Here is a 16,345-nt window from a genome sequence, read left to right as displayed (position 1 = left end):
ACCAAGTAAAAGAAAAGAAGCCAGTAGGTTCTTATTATTGTCCTTACAAAAAGGTTACAACAGCTCAGAAACAAATCAAACTGAAAACACCCACAGATGGGGAACAAAAGCAAGAAATTAAAACAAAACAATGGAGCTCCCATTGTAATATTATTGAATAGAAGAAAAAGAGACAAAACTAAAAGACTCAAAAAGGACCAGAACCCAGTCTTTTTGCCGAACAAAACCCAGAAACGAAAGAGATGCTCTGGAACCCCCTTTTCATGCCAACTCATACAGGCACTCAACATCAACTACCCAAATTAGTTGGAGGCTTCCCTCCTTGGGTAGGGCCTGCGTTACCTTGCATTCCCACTCCCAAAGTTGAGACCGATGCAACCACCTTCTTGTGCGGTGAAGCTAAGGTATAGAGATTCCGTTTTTAGTGCTTGCACCAGGTAAGACACCTTTGGACCTGACCAACTTAGACCGAGGTGGTGGAACCCCACTCTCATCTGCGACATCTTGCACAAAATCTGTAGTGGCACCTTCCTCAACAACAGAAACCGCATCCCCTTGCATAGTTTGCACTTGGGAATCGCCTAGACCACAATCCTTGGTGACAAAAGACACCTCCTCATCCGCTGTGGGCGTGACTTCCTCAGAAGGTAACTCAGGTGCAACCCCGCTCTCCTCCAAAATTGGAGCCAGTCCTCCTATCTCTCGTGTATCAGTGAGATTAAACTCCTGATCCAGGAAATCACACAAGGCAGCGGAGAAAAGATCCTCCTGTTGATCTTGAACCATAACTCAACGAGTGGTGACATTCTGGGCTACAGAAGCAGAAAAAGATTCTTACATACCCGTTTGTCCTCACCAGAAGGAACCTCAACAAACAAAGGAACAGCAACCTCCTCCGTAGCAGAATCCAAAAAAGCATCCAGTATCGGTTGTTCTGTAACGTCCCCGTCAGTTCCCTGAGCTGGACCAACACCCTCTCCCACAACCGGGACAGTAGTACCCGCCATTGAAGCCTGCTGTGCAACCTGCTCCTTTGGCTGAAAATCCCTACGTCCCCTCTTTGACTTGTGCCCAAAACCTTGTTTGTGACGGTGACCGTCAGCCTGACCACCTCCTGCACCCCGTCCTCCTCCTACAGCAGAGCCCTGAGGAGCCCCCGACCCACGGACCCCTGAACTAGAACCAGAATTAGACCCACTTGCAACTGCTCCCTTATAGCTTTGAAGCTTGTCCTCAGGACGAGGATCCGTTCCACTTGCCTGTGCTTGTTTCCCATTATTCCCAAACAAAGGACAATAGGACACGTCATGGCACAACCTAAAGCACCATCTACAGTACCCATATAACCGCTCATACCTCAGAATCACCAACGTTTCTTCGCCACTATGGAACTCGACAGCAGCTTCAAACACCAATGGTTTAAAACCATCAAACAAGAATTGAACTCGACCATTGTCGATATCAACCTCCACAACCTCCCCCAGATCGGAGCCAATACTGCGGAACGTCTCATCAGCCCAAAAATGAAGCGGCACTCCCATCATCCGCACCCAAAACTTAATAAGATAGGGATACATGTGATCCACCACTGGCTCCCACCTAACCAGGGAGAGCATCCAATGATCAAAGTGATAGGGTTCCATTTTCAGAACCTCGAGAATGTCCTCTTCTTGATCAAAATCAAACTGAAAACGCCCCATTCCCAGATCCGCACCCACAACCCTCTCCTCAATCTTCCAGATCTTTGGCAACATGAATAACAGAGCCTTCATGTCCTGCATCGCAGGATTCATACACCGGCCAATGAGAGTCTTAGCATACCCTTGGATTAGTGCAGAATTATCGAAACGTGGAACCTTGATCTTCAGCTTACCACTAGACCCTGACACCTTCTCAGAAAGCACCTAAGAAGCCAATAAACCGCTTTGAGCCATAATACCGAAAGGAAAAAGAGAATAAAGACGCGAATATGAGAAGACGGAACAACCAAAAGCGACCAACAAACAAGCTGGTCCGAACCAGAAGAGTAAAGAGCAAGAAGCAAGACAACACAAAGAAGCGTGAATACCAAGTGCGAACCTCAAGACCCTTTTATAACCAAATCCAACCCTCTCAATCGGATTTACCATTAAGACAATGATCTCGAAAGTAATTGAGACAAAGGTTTCGCCATTACCCGGACGATGATTTCGTGATTGACCATCGGATCTCGAGGACCAATTATAACCAGAAAAGGAAACTTGGACCACCAAAGAATCCTCCCGCAACACAGCCCCAGACTGCGTAATCACAGCCGAAAATCCCCATATCCATCTAGGCAAATCGAGAGAAGACGAACCGTGACCCACACCAGAAGAAAGCCAACCGAAGGATCCGCTTTCCAGGATTCGATCCCCTTCGTTCCCTCCCATCAGATCACCATGAAAATCCCATTGAAAAACCAAGATCCCCAACACCGGTAAACGCAGATCCGCTATATTGAAACCAAAATCAGAGGAACCCTGAAAGGAGAACCCAGAACAAACCAACCAGAATCTCAAGATGAGATCCTCCAGATTTAAAACTTGCCGCAATCGGGGACCAAATCAAACCCTACCGTCGCATCGAGAGAGAGATATTTCTCGAGAGGTTTTGCTCACTTTGTTCCTTCATTTTTAAATTAACTCTTAAAGAAAATTTTATATGACTTAGCTTTATATAAGTACACATTTTCCCACTTAGGCTGCAGAAGGTACATGCAACAAGTTTCAATGGACATGGTTACTTAAAATAGCATCGACGAAGACCGTTTCCAATGGGATATTATTATTTTAAAACTTTTATAAATTTTTAATATTAAATTTTGTACTTTTTAAAAATAAAAAATTTAGAAGGTTAATTAAAATTATTGTCTTCAATGGTAAAATTCTAATTAGGGTTCTTATTTTTTAAAAAAATATATTTTCAAAATAAAAATATTTTAAGTAGAACATAATTAGTTTAAATGTTTAAACATTTTAGATTTTATAAAAATGGAAGATTAATGCATTTCATAAAATTTTAAACATACAAAACATAAAATTATATTTAAAATAGAATTACAAATCATAAATGAGGAAGAAACAAAAAAAATCTTCACACCAACCATCTATATATTGACACTTACACAACAAATAAGAGTGGATCTTATTTTTTTCATCAATTATTATTTATTTTTAATCACTTTTGCAATAAGAACTCTTGCTAAATCCTCCATTGGAAATGCTCTAACGAGTTTGTCACAACTAAACTTTTAGTCGTAAAGTGTATTAATTTAATTTAAGAGAAACCACTTAGAACTAAATAATAAAAGAAATTATACTACTGATAAACCACTAAGTATAATAATAATAATTTAGACTAATGTTATATATATTATACTTTTGTGTAACTTTGTTTCCAATGTTTTCAAACCCATTCGAAAAACAAATTGAAAAATCTTTTGGATTACTAGATCGATTTGGTCTAACAAGAAGTCAATAAATTGGTTAACTTTTATTATATATATTTTATAAATATAAAAACAAAACAAAATTATATGTATGATGTTATACAATAATCATATCTTAATATAAAACTTAATTCAAATTTAATGTAAGCGATAAACAGTAATTAGATAGTGATATATATCTTATTATATAAAGTTGGGTTTTGAAAGTTAGCAATTAACAGGATTTTGACACTTGTCAAGTTATTAATCTGAGATTTTGACATGTGTAAAAGTTAATATTTAATAGGATAAATTTGAGATAATGACAAAAAATAAAAATAAATTGTTTAAACAATATTAATAATGTAAAAATATAATTATCAAAAAATTACAAAAATTAAACATTTAAAAAATAATAATTATAAGGAGATTATATATTTTATAAAATTCAAAATTATAACATTATTTACTTTTTTTTAATTTTAAGTTATTAATTCAAAAAAAAATAGAAATAGGATTAAGAAAAATGTACAGTTAATTATTAATTCTAAAAAATGTAAATACTCACTTCTACATAAACATAAATTGTCTCACATTTTTCATCTAACAAAATAATTTATTCAAAAACACTGCTTTAAACTTTGTTCTATTGGTAAAAAAGGTAAATTTTCCTTATTTTTTTAAACCAAAACTTTCTCCTATTTTCTCTTCTTTCGGTTTGGAATATGTAAGAGATTAATATGTTGACCCAAACAAAAATGTAAGATTAATATATGCGTCTTCTTTTTCTAATACTGTATTTTAAATTTTATTGTAGTGTTTTTAGATTGTTTTATTTAATTTATATTTTCATCTCTGATTTGAGATTAATATATTACTGTGCTTATAATTTTCTATTATTTATTTAATTATGTCAAATTTATTTTTTTGTAATTTTTCAACCTTGATTGGTTGGTCATAGACCTTTTTTATGCAAACATAATTGTTACCATTCATTCAATCCCAAAAGAAGATAAAGAGTAGAACCCCATCAACCTAATGGTTGGATAAAATAGGCTAATCAAACACAAGCTTACAACAAACATAGATAGATAGATTGGAAAAACATAAACCATTTTTGATAGATCCATAGGAGCTTGAAGATAGAGGCTACATCATGATGTGTCAAAGACAATTCCACAAATATATTGAGAAATTTAACATTAGTTACTATCAAAATATTTTGTGACGTTAGAAAAGGGTTTTTAGTTTTATTGGTTGTCGGAGCATGCCACTTTGAGATAGCTAAAAGACGTGAACATGTTCTCTCCACACATTAGTAAGGCAGAGCCAAGGTTCTCTTCATGGTGGAAGAGGTTGGACGCCTGCAAGGTTATCTCTCCAAGGGAGGAAAGCGGAGCCATAGTTCCCTTCATGGTGGAGGAGGTTGGACGCAAGGTTCTCTCCATAAGGGAGGAGGGCGGAGCCGAGGTTCTCTCTATGGTTGGTCATACACTAATTGTGATGATACATCATTGATTAGTATACTATGTAATATACTTTTTATTTGAGAAGTTTTTTGAACCGACAATTTTAGTGATTAAAGAAACTATGCAAAAGTGAAAATAAATAGACGTATAATAGTTGGCTTAATGTGTTTATATAGATATTTTCCTAGGTGGTGGTAAAGAATATATTTGTAACATACAATATAATTAGATGTAAAAAAATACACCTAATGGTTGGATAAAATAGGCTAATCATACACAAGCTTATAACAAACATAGATAGATTGGAAAACTATAAACAGTTTTTGATAGATCTGTAGGAGCTCGGAGACAGAGGCTACATACATCATGATGTGTCAAAAACATTTCAATGAATACATTGAGAAATTTAACATTAGTTACTATCAAAAGATTTTGTGACATTGGAAAAGGGCTTTTAGTTTCATTGGTTGTCGGAGAATGCCACTTTGAGATAGCTAAAAGACGTAAACATGTTCTCTCCACATATGAGGAGGGCAAAGCCAAGGTTCTCTTGATAGTGGAGGAGGTCGGACATATGCAAGGTTATCTTCCCAAAGGAGAAAGATTGAGCCAAGGTTCTTTTCATGGTGGAGCAGGTTGGACACATGATTCTCTCCATAAGGGAGGAGGGCGGAGCTGAAGTTCTCTCTATGGTTGCTCATACACTATTGTGATGATACATCATTGATTAGTATACTATGTAATATATTCTTTATTCGAAAAGTTTCTTGAACCAACAATTTTAGTCATTAAAGAAACTATGCAAAAGATAAAATAAATAGACATATAATAGTTGATGTAATATGTTTATATAGATATTTTCCTAGATAGTGATAAATAATATATTTGTAACATACAATATACTTAGGTGTAAAAAAATATACTTTTAATGGTAACAAAAATCAAAAATTTGTAAATAGATATAAATCAGTGTAATATAGCAAAAAATGTTTTTTTATAAATAACGTAAGACAAATTTTAATATATATTTGTTAAATTTAATTTTATTTACAAGGGTATGTATTTATCTAGTATATATATAGTTGGATAAGTTTACTGAACCGCATTATGTCATATAAGTAAACAATTTTTCTATTAATTAATTTATTTGAGCTAATCTATTAAAATTGTTGTTAAAAATAAAAAAAAATTGGAGAAAAACAAAAACAAAAAAGGATGCGAAGTATTGAAGTTGTATAACAATGTGGATGCCACTCATGGAACCGAACTTATCAAAGTGATTGTGTTGTTCGATTGAGACCAGAATTTGATAGTTTTATAGAGGTTGGTTCTTCACTCCTGTTTTTTTTTTTCTGTGGTTGCAAATTTTCTATACAAGAAGGAAGAAACATTGATGTATGTTGGAAACAAAAAAGTGTTAAAGAAAAAAAAAACCTATTATATATTTCCTAAATTGGTCAAAAGACTCAAAACTCCAAACCAAACTACAAAAAATTAGAACCTCTTAGTAATTAAAAAAAAAAAGAAAAAAAAAGTATTAACCTTGTAACCGATGTTTGAACAAAATGAAATTTCCCAAATATTACCGATTCGATAAGTCTCTCGAGTGAACAAAAAAGGAATATACGGGTCCGACCCCAATATGGGTCGGGTTCTAATTAATAACATTGATTGCTTTTTCAACATTACTAGGTTTGAATCCGCGGTACACCGCGGAACTATTTTTGTTTTTATTCTGTTTCTAAAACATTTAAATATTTTAGTAGATATATGTACACTTATTTTTGAAATAATTATCATTAATATTAGTTATTTTTTTCTTTAAATATTTTATAAGTTAAAAGATTTAGAGTAATATTAGTGAATGCCACAAATATGGAGAGAAATAAACAAATACCACAAAAATTTATTTTTATAGGAAAATGCTAATGGGCCCACAGTTTTGGTAGAGTAAAAAGACATAATTATCCTTTTTGTTTTAGAGTTAGATAGAAAAAGTGAAAAATAGCATGTAATATTTATATTTTACATGTTATATTGAACTAAATAACATTTAACATATAAAAATAGCATGTTACACGAAAAAGTAACATGTTAAAAAGAGAAATTTTCTAAATATGACTTGTAATTCAAAAAAATAACATGTTCCAAAAAAAATAACGGAAGTTCTAACATGAAAGAAGAGAGAGAGTGAGAAAGAAAGAAGGAGAGAGAGACAAAAAAATTATAGAAATTTTTACATGATTGGCATGAGAGAAGAAATAAAAGAAGAGTGAGAGAGGATGTTATTTATGTGAATTGAAAAAATAACATGATATTTAAACAAATAACATGTAATATATGTAATGGGTATAAAAGTAATTGTAGATGAAGAGAGAGAAGGCATTGTCACATCAGTGGTATTTCCTTAAATACTTTTGGTTTCAATGGTATTCACTGCATATCTTTGATACCATTAAAAATTAATAAAATGTATGTACGAAAACGGTTGCGGACATGTATATACTTTCACGGATTTCGTAGGATGGTTAATTATTTTGTGAGTTAAAAATCTATAATATATGAAATAAATTAATATTTTTAGTGTTAGTTCAAACCTGTAATGTCAGGTCGGTTCTGGAACAGATTTTTTTACTTTAACTCGCAAAAAATTATCCTACAAAACCCATGGCTCCATGGGAGTATATAGTCTGCACCCATATGTCCCGTTTGAGTTTACAGGATTAGAATATGTGAACATTTTACTAATTCAATTCTTCTAATTTTGTTTTAATGGTGAAAACGTGATAATATGTGTTAACCCGCCATATGAGTTCTGATCCGTAACAGATTTAATGATTTTAACCCGTACAAATATTATTACTTTGATTATGAAAATTTTTTTTTCAAATTTAAGGAAAGTTATATTTTATTTAATTAATTATCGAATTAGTATTTGATGCAAATAGTAGTGGTTCCGATTTTTTTGGAAAGTTGGAATTATGGGAGAATAATTGTTTACAAAAATTAAAAATCTTATCATAATTTAATAAATTGTAAATTGTTAATATAAATATTTAATACTAATGGTAGTCTTGTAAATAGATGGCAATTTCAGGATTTATTTACTAAATGTACTTGGAAAATGTATATATAAATTCAACTGATTTGCCATGTGCACGACTCCAAAACATTGGTCTTTCAAATATCAATATAAAAAGAAAAAACAAAGAACCAAACAAATCACGACCCTTCATTGAGAATCTTTTCTTCCTTAGCCAACAAGTCCTTTTACGTTTTATTTTATTTTATCTTTTTTTTCTTTTCTTTGAATAAGACCGACCAGTCTCCTTGGTTGTATTGTATGTACATCAGTTTCACATACATGTCAGCTTCCACTTATTTTCCTTGCGTGTAATAATTTACATATCATTTATGACACAATATCTCCTTTCTTTAACACGTACATACATGCCAGTTGTTTTGTTGTCTAGCGTCTTGCCCATATCAGGCTACGCCTAATCAGGCTACTTAACAACAATACTCCTTATTTAGTAGACTAGTCTACTACAAAAGATCAAACAAGCTAATACATATACCATCATATAACATGTATATGTAAGGTCAGTTAGCATATTTTAGCATCCATTTTCAAAAACAGTGCAAACAGTTTCTTTTCATAAATGATTTTAAACTCCCAATATATACTATTGCGGTGTGAGCTCAAATTAGTAACTAAAGATAATTTATAGTTTTTGGAAACCCTATATTCATCATAATTTAGTACACAAACAAAATCATAATATATTTGCACGCTGCAAACCTAATTTGTACTTATTTCATTGTTAATTTGCATACAGATTAATAGAAAAATAATTAACTTTTAAAGTATATATAAAGTGCGTTTGTGTGTAGTTAGATACATTAACCACATTTGTTTAATTGTATAGGTATGTGTACGTCTTTGAAGTGTACGTGAATGTGACTTGCCTTGTCTTTATCTCCCTTGACCTTAATGACGTCTTCCACTTTCTCTCATCCGTGCTTGGAGCTTTCCACCCAAGTTTGCTGCTTACACTTTCCCTGAAATTTTCAATCTTTCTTTTTTCTTTTTCTTTTTTGATTAAATGTTTTAAAAATTCTAACTTTCTTGTTCACCACTCACCAAACTCTTTATATAAAGACAATACACACTATCTCACTCATTCATCATCTTCCTTCTTCTTCTTCTTCACTTAAGAAAACCAAAAAAAAAAATGGCGAATCTTTATAGTCAGGTCCCTTCTGTATCCGCTGTTTTCTCTCTTTACACATCTTTTTCAGCAATCACGATGCTTTTTCGAACAATCCTTAACGAGATCGTGCCTAAGAGGATCAGAGAGTACATAGCTATAAAAGTTATGGACTTCTTCTCTTCTTACTTCCAGTCAAGTTTCACTTTTGTGATCGAGCAACGTTGGGAGTTTGTTGAGAACCAGACGTTCCGTGCTGCTGAAGTTTACTTACCGACCCGTCTGGCCGGGCTCTCTACCGGAAAACTCCTTGTGGGTTCGAGTAATCTCAAGAATCCAGCGGCTGAGCCAAAACTTGGGATTCCTGTCAACACAAAGATCATTGATGAGTTTGAAGGGATTCATCTTGAGTGGACTCTTCACTCTGTTGAAACTAAGAAGTATCTACCCGAGAAACGGTAAACAGAACACTCTGTTTTCTTCTTGTTCTTGTTGTCTTGGATTACAATCTTGTTTGTTTCTGACATGTTTGATGTGTTTTTCAGGTACTTTCATTTGACATGTAAGAAGGAGTTTCGTGAGAAGATTATGACGGATTACTTCACTTACTTGGCGAAATCAGCGGAGAAGATAATGAGCCATCGTGAGAATCTCAAGATCTACACTTACAACCAAGACCGGTCTAAATGGGAATCGGCTATTTTCGAGCACCACACGACCTTTGAGACCTTAGCTGTTGAGCCAGACCTTAAGAAGACTTTGATTGATGATCTTGATGCTTTCTCTAAAGGCAAAGACTTTTTCAAGAGTGTGGGACGCGCTTGGAAGCGCGGATATCTTCTTTACGGTCCACCGGGTACTGGAAAATCCTCTATGGTAGCTGCCATTGCTAATCACATGAAGTATCATATCTATGATCTTCAGATTCAGAGTGTTAGAGATGATGGTGAGCTGCGGGAGATTCTTACTTCGACTAAGAACCGGTCTATTCTTCTTATTGAAGATATTGATTGTGGAGCTGATGCTTCTCGTAGACGCCAGACCAAGAAAAAGGAAGAGGATGGTGGAGAAGATGATGGAGAGCCGCAGAAGCGGAAGAAGAAGTTTGAAGTTGGGGTAAGTTGAAACTTTAAAATCCTCTGTTTTGAATTAAATCTATGTTTCTTAGACTTATGAATGTTTCTTTTTTGGACAGATATCGTTGTCTGGTCTATTGAACTTTGTTGATGGACTTTGGTCTAGCTGTGGAGAAGAAAAAATCATAATTTTCACAACCAATCACAAGGAGAAGCTTGACCCGGCATTGCTGAGACCGGGACGAATGGATGTTCACATTCTCATGGACAATTGCACGCCATTTGTGTTCAGAAAGCTTGTGGCTTTGTACCTCAAAACTGATGACCATGTCTTGTTTGATCCAATTGAGAAGCTCGTCCTTGAGGTTAGTTCAACTCCGGCTGAAGTCACGCAGCAGCTCATGGCAAGTAAGAACGCTGATATCGCGCTTAAAGGTCTCCTCGAGTTCCTGGAAACCAAGAAGATGAAAAAGGGAGAAGAGTCCAGTGTGGAGGAAGAGGGAGAGATTGAAGATGCTGAGACTAAAGAAGCAGAAACATAAGTAAATCTCTCTATTAGTGCTATTTGATTATCTTAAAGACTTATTAGAAGTAGTTCTTGTGTTTCAGCTCCTTTTTAGTAATAATATCATTTCTTTAGACAAGATGAGACAAATTGTAGCTGAGACTACAAGTTGATGTATTAAAAAATTAGGAGGCATAGAGTCTCATAATCATATCTTTCTTTTTCAATTATATAATCCAAATGTGTGTCTGTATTAATAATGCTGTTTGGCTAAAAAACCAAAACGATGGAAGGAAAAAGCAACAGCAGAAAGATGATGATACATTCACAACAGACAGAAGAAACAATATAATTTTGGTTCTTAGCTCAAGAAACTTCGAATCGAACAACAATGCAAGTGATGTTGTCACAGCTACCGCGTGCGTAGGCTTCTTGCACAAGCTTTCTTGCTGCAGTTTCTGCATCTGAAATGTCTCGTGCTATTGCCACAGCATCCTAAAAAATTAAGTAGTTTTGAGAATGTGTTTACGGTTTAGGTAGGTACTCAATTCCTGTCTTTTTTTTTTTTTAATGGATCTAGACATCGTTCACAAGCAATCCCATCAAGAAATATGTATGTTTTCAATGCAAATATATCAAAATGAGCATTATCTGGAAACTAACCTTGTTTGACAACACATTCCACAGTCCATCGCTAGCAATAACAATGAACTCCAACGTGCTTATATCCTCTTCCTAAGAAGATAATAACAGTACTGAGTGTGAGTATGAGCACAATCGCATTCCAATCAGCAAACAGGACACTTACATTTTGTGACTTAAAACCAAAAATACTAAATGCTCAATGCGGCCAGCTATGCAACAAGAGAGTAGCACATCTTAAGTACCTGAATCTCTGGATCTGCAATCACATATGGCTTAAGTTGCTTATCCCCAAATGCACGAGACACAGCAAGAATTCCACCAACTCGCCACGTTCCTATTCGTATTCCAAGGAACGATTAATAACTAAACAGCCTAAACCACATATTACTTCAAAACAACATATCTCTAAATACAATATTCAGTAGCAAACAACATATCTCTTAAGCACAGGTAAGTAGAGGGAATTAAAAAACATTACCAGCCCAGATAATGAAGCCACCAGCATCTTCAATCCTTTGTCTCTCATCTGATCTATCAGGTTTGTGATCATTAGATAGTGGAACCGCTACAGAACAAACAAAGAGCATCACATAAACAAAAGCTTAAAAAGAGAGAGTTTAATCAATTTAGTATCCCAGAGTCGAAAAAAGCAAACAAACCTGAACCATTTCTCGACGCTACAACTCTAGAATCACCAACATTAGCAACAATCAACTTATCACCTATAAGCAAAGCAGTTGATGCAGTTGAGCCAGCATTCTTCGGCTGTCCTATCTCTTCAATCAAATACTCTTCATCTGTCTTCTTAAAACATTCAACTAAACACAACAAAAACTCTCAGTGAAAGATAAAACAAAACAACTAAAATAGCTTGATCTCATCTCATTACCAATAGCTTTCTTAGTGTCTGAGATAAAATCATCATGACTAACTAAATTCTTGAAAAGATTGTTTTTGAGATACTCTGCAGTTCTTGCTCCACCATGACCTAATCAAGCAACAACAAAAACACCATCAGTAACAAGTTTGATTAAGACAATAACAATGTGTTAAGTGAAAAAAAAATTTACCATCGAAGACACCAAAGAAAGCAACCATTTGTCCATTAACATCAGAGATTCTAGTTTCGAAGTAATCCTCCATTGTTGCTCTTTTACCCTTAAGACTAGAGTACCCATAACTAAACTTGACAGTTCTAACTCCTGCTAAAAAGCTACAACACCGGAGAACAAAGAAAAAAAAAATCAAAAAAAGATACTAAATTGAGAAATCGATTGAAAGATTTCAATTTTAAGAAACCTGATTCCACCACCGCTGAAGAGAGCATCGGGATCTCTAGAAGAAATCATGGAATGAGAATGATCGGATGCGGAGGAGGAGTTCGCCGCCGGAGAAGAAGAAGATTCCGGCGGTGGCGAATAGGCATCCCCACGAAGGGGAGCAACGGAGAGTGGAGGAGGAGATGGGTTTGTCAGGTTTGGTGATTGGGAGAACCAAAAGAAGAAACAGAGAAAAAAGTAGAAGATGATAAAGGAAGAGATTGTTCTGGAGTTGAAGAAGAAGAAGAAGAAAGACAGAACAAGAGTGGTGAGTTTGGTTTGGAGGTGGACGCATTCAATAGGAGCGGAAGCACCACCATTTTTTTTTTTCTTCATTTTTTTCCGACAGTTATTATTATTTTTTTTTCCTGTCTACTCATACAGTCATACTAGAATAGGACTCATTGGATTACTGCTTTTAATTTTTTTTTTTAATTAAAAAAAAACTAAAATTTACAAAACTTTTAGTTTATTTCAAAAAACTATTTTTAGGAAGTAAATATATAAATTATTTAGTCAGAGAAAATTATTTTTTATTTTTTGTTACCTTAATCCACTAATTTGTGTTTTATATTTTTAATTTATTATACCATTTCTTAAGTTAATTTACTAAAGTTAACTAATAATGTTACTAAAGTTAACATTTCTAAAGTTACTAAAGTTAACATTTCTAAAGTTACTAAAGTTAATTTACTAAAGTTAACTACTAATGTTACTAAAGTTAACATTTCTTAATCCATTTATTATATCTACTAAAGTTAATTTATCACTCACCAAAAGTTTGGCTAAAAATTAAATATTATTATTGTTGCACAACTTTAAAAAGTGTTTTCACAATCTCATATAATACATGATTTTATAACTTTTCACAAAATATTTTACATGCAAACCACTAGTCAAACCGTCATCTTAATTATATCCATGTGCAATTTTACTAGTATTTATTTTACCACTAAAAATGTATTTATATATATTTTACTGTTAAAGTAGACTTTTATCACCATCTATCAGATGACTATATAAACACATTAGCCAATTATTATGTCTATTTACTTTCACTTCGGCGTATTTTATTTAGACACTAAAATTGTTAGCACAAGAAAATATTTCAAATGAAAATTATATCATAGAGCAATAATTGATGACATATTTATAAGAAAAAATAAGATGAAAATATACTCGACTGTATTAAGTCTATGATAACCAATAAAGATTGAGATATTATAAAGAAAATTCATTTGACATAGTTAAAAAAAAAATTATAAGCACGATAATACTTTAGTTTTATCCACAATTATTTTCAAAAATCTTCCTAGTTCTATATTTGGGACAATTTGAAGAATATACTAAATTTGAAAAGAAATTTGAAAATTATACTTAATATTATAGTTATTTGAAAACCACACATTTTGAAATGAAAATGGACAGAAATACCCTTATTATTAAACAATTAAATAAAAACAATAAAAACTTAATTTACATTAAAAAATAAATCAACTTTAAAAATAAATTACTTTTAAAAATTGTTAAATTCAGAATTAATTATTTAATAATTTAAAATTATAACGAAAAGTACTTATTGTATTTTATATAATGATTACATGAATAATTTTTTGATCTTAAAATTTTGATTAAATAAAAAGAATTTAAATATTTTTGTTGATATTATTTAGATTTAAATTTATTTAAAAATATATAATTCAAGATTATACAATTTATAATATATATATATATATATATATCAATGTTTTAGACTTATTTTAATCAAGGTTGATTTATTTATAATTGTGACAACCCGTCCCGCGGACCCCACTAGCCCACCGCTAGCTGCCCCAACGGACCGTCCGTGGATCCCACTAGCCCATCGCTAGCTGGCCCAACAGACTCCAAGCTGGCCCTGCAGGGCATCAATCCTAACCCATCACTGTGGAAATCCACATCCACTAGTAGTTTATTGGTGCGCCAGGCGTTCCTCGAACCCTGGTCCTCACCCTTTAACAACCTTCCCACAGGACAAGCTGTCACCAATTGACCTGCAGATCAATTGGTGACAGCTTGTCCTGTGGGAAGGTTGTTAAAGGGTGGGGACCAGGGTTCGAGGAACTCCTGGCGCACCAATAACCTACTGTGGATTTGGATGAATAGTTCCATTTGCCTAGTGAGGGGTTAGGATCGATGCCCTGCAGGGCCAGCTTGGTGTCTGTTGGACGGCTAGCGGTGGGCTAGCAGGGTCCACGGACGGTCCGTTGGGGCAGCTAGCGGTGGGCTAGTGGGGTCTGCGGGACGGGTTGTCACACAGATCAATTAGTGACAGCTTGTCCTGTGGGAAGGTTGTTAAAGGGTGGGGACCAGAGTTCGAGGAACGCCTGGCGCACCAATAACCTACTGTGGATTTGGATGAATAGTTCCATTTGCCCAGTGAGGGGTTAGGATCGATGCCCTGCAGGGCCAGCTTGGAGTCTGTTGGACGGCTAGCGGTGGGCTAGCAGGGTCCACAGACGGTCCGTTGGGGCAGCTAGCGGTGGGCTAGTGGGGTCCACGGGACGGGTTGTCACGATAATGTTGACTTTTTGAACAATCGTTTTACTTTTTTACTTCTATTGATTTAATTATCTTTGTCATCGACTTATATTAGAATAGTTGACTTATGTTATGGCTAGTAGATTTATAACATAGTCGAGTTTTTTAACTGTTGACTTATTTTTTTTGTTTATCGATTTATTTTTGTTTTCTGTTGATTTGTTTATTTATCGTTGACTTATTATATTTTACATTGATTTATTAATAAGGTCGATACTTTGAATGATTGACTTTTTGAACTGTTGACTTATATTTAATTCCTGCTGATATGTGTTTTTTCTTTGTTGACTTATTTTAAAAAGTCGATTTATTCTTTTATTATTTGATTTGTTACATAGTAAATTATTTTGAACTGTTGATTTATTTTCTAAAAGCTCACAATTGTGATTGATTAATATTTTAGAGAATAAGAAAATATAATTGTGATTTTATCTTTTTTGTATTGTTAATGTTTTATAAACCACCTTTTTATTTCTTTACCTGAATTTTAATTTTCTTTCATAATAAAGTACTTCATCATTATCTAATTTTTTTCAATATCTAAAATATAAACAGTAATTTTTAAAAATCACTTTCTAACAATGATGAGTTTAATTATTTTGTGTTTACTTTTTTAACGTTTAATTAATTATTAATTAAGGGCATATTTTATTTATTTTATCTTAATTTAATCTTTTAGTTATTGATTAATATTATATATAATAAATTAATTCATCATTTTCAAAAAATAATTTACACAATGTTTTACAAGATTTTACCTGAATATGTAGTTTAGACAATGTTTGTCAAAATAATTTTTTCAAATGAATTAATTTATTTATATTGTATTTAGTTTTAATTAATTTGTAATTGAGGACAAAATAGTCATTTAGTTCAATACATAAGGTACATTTCAAAGACTTAAAAAATTTAGTATAGATTTCAAATTTCCTATTAAGTTTAAGGTATGTATTCAAAATTTTTCTCTATATTTCGGTCTAAAACTGTGTTATCCATGGGAAGAGTTTACGGCTTCTCATATATAACGGATATGATCTAGTAATACTAAAAGCTGATTATTTTTTTCTTTTTATGCTCTGACTTTTGTGTAAC

The 16,345-nt window shown here is 33.5% G+C and overlaps 3 protein-coding genes across 3 annotated transcripts; 1 reads left to right on the top strand and 2 right to left on the bottom strand.

Annotated features, from left to right (window-relative positions):
• Positions 1 to 6: 6 nt before the first annotated feature.
• LOC104757938 (uncharacterized) lies at positions 7 to 2,774 on the bottom strand. Its single transcript, XM_010480733.3, has 2 exons — positions 2,177 to 2,774; positions 7 to 1,904 (listed from the first exon to the last, which is right to left on the bottom strand). The coding sequence occupies exons 1-2, from the start codon at positions 2,201 to 2,203 to the stop codon at positions 813 to 815; spliced, it is 1,119 nt and encodes a 372-aa protein (XP_010479035.1). The 5' UTR covers positions 2,204 to 2,774; the 3' UTR covers positions 7 to 812.
• A 6,099-nt stretch (positions 2,775 to 8,873) lies between these two features.
• LOC104757936 (AAA-ATPase At1g43910) lies at positions 8,874 to 10,944 on the top strand. Its single transcript, XM_010480731.2, has 3 exons — positions 8,874 to 9,586; positions 9,674 to 10,244; positions 10,324 to 10,944. Exons 1-3 carry the CDS (start codon positions 9,153 to 9,155, stop codon positions 10,744 to 10,746), a joined length of 1,428 nt encoding a protein of 475 aa, XP_010479033.1. The 5' UTR covers positions 8,874 to 9,152; the 3' UTR covers positions 10,747 to 10,944.
• LOC104757937 (putative protein phosphatase 2C 11) lies at positions 10,907 to 13,076 on the bottom strand. The gene is made up of 8 exons (XM_010480732.3): positions 12,654 to 13,076; positions 12,425 to 12,567; positions 12,244 to 12,342; positions 12,014 to 12,172; positions 11,833 to 11,919; positions 11,597 to 11,688; positions 11,373 to 11,444; positions 10,907 to 11,204 (listed from the first exon to the last, which is right to left on the bottom strand). The coding sequence occupies exons 1-8, from the start codon at positions 13,007 to 13,009 to the stop codon at positions 11,076 to 11,078; spliced, it is 1,137 nt and encodes a 378-aa protein (XP_010479034.1). The 5' UTR covers positions 13,010 to 13,076; the 3' UTR covers positions 10,907 to 11,075.
• Between the last annotated feature and the right edge of the window lie 3,269 nt (positions 13,077 to 16,345).

This window comes from Camelina sativa, chromosome 17 (genome assembly GCF_030686135.1).
Source record: "Camelina sativa cultivar CO46 ecotype springtype chromosome 17, ASM3068613v1".
In the NCBI taxonomy this organism is placed as follows: domain Eukaryota; kingdom Viridiplantae; phylum Streptophyta; class Magnoliopsida; order Brassicales; family Brassicaceae; genus Camelina; species Camelina sativa.
The sequence above is the reverse complement of the archived record's forward strand: the minus strand, read 5'-3'. Positions and strand labels throughout refer to the sequence as shown.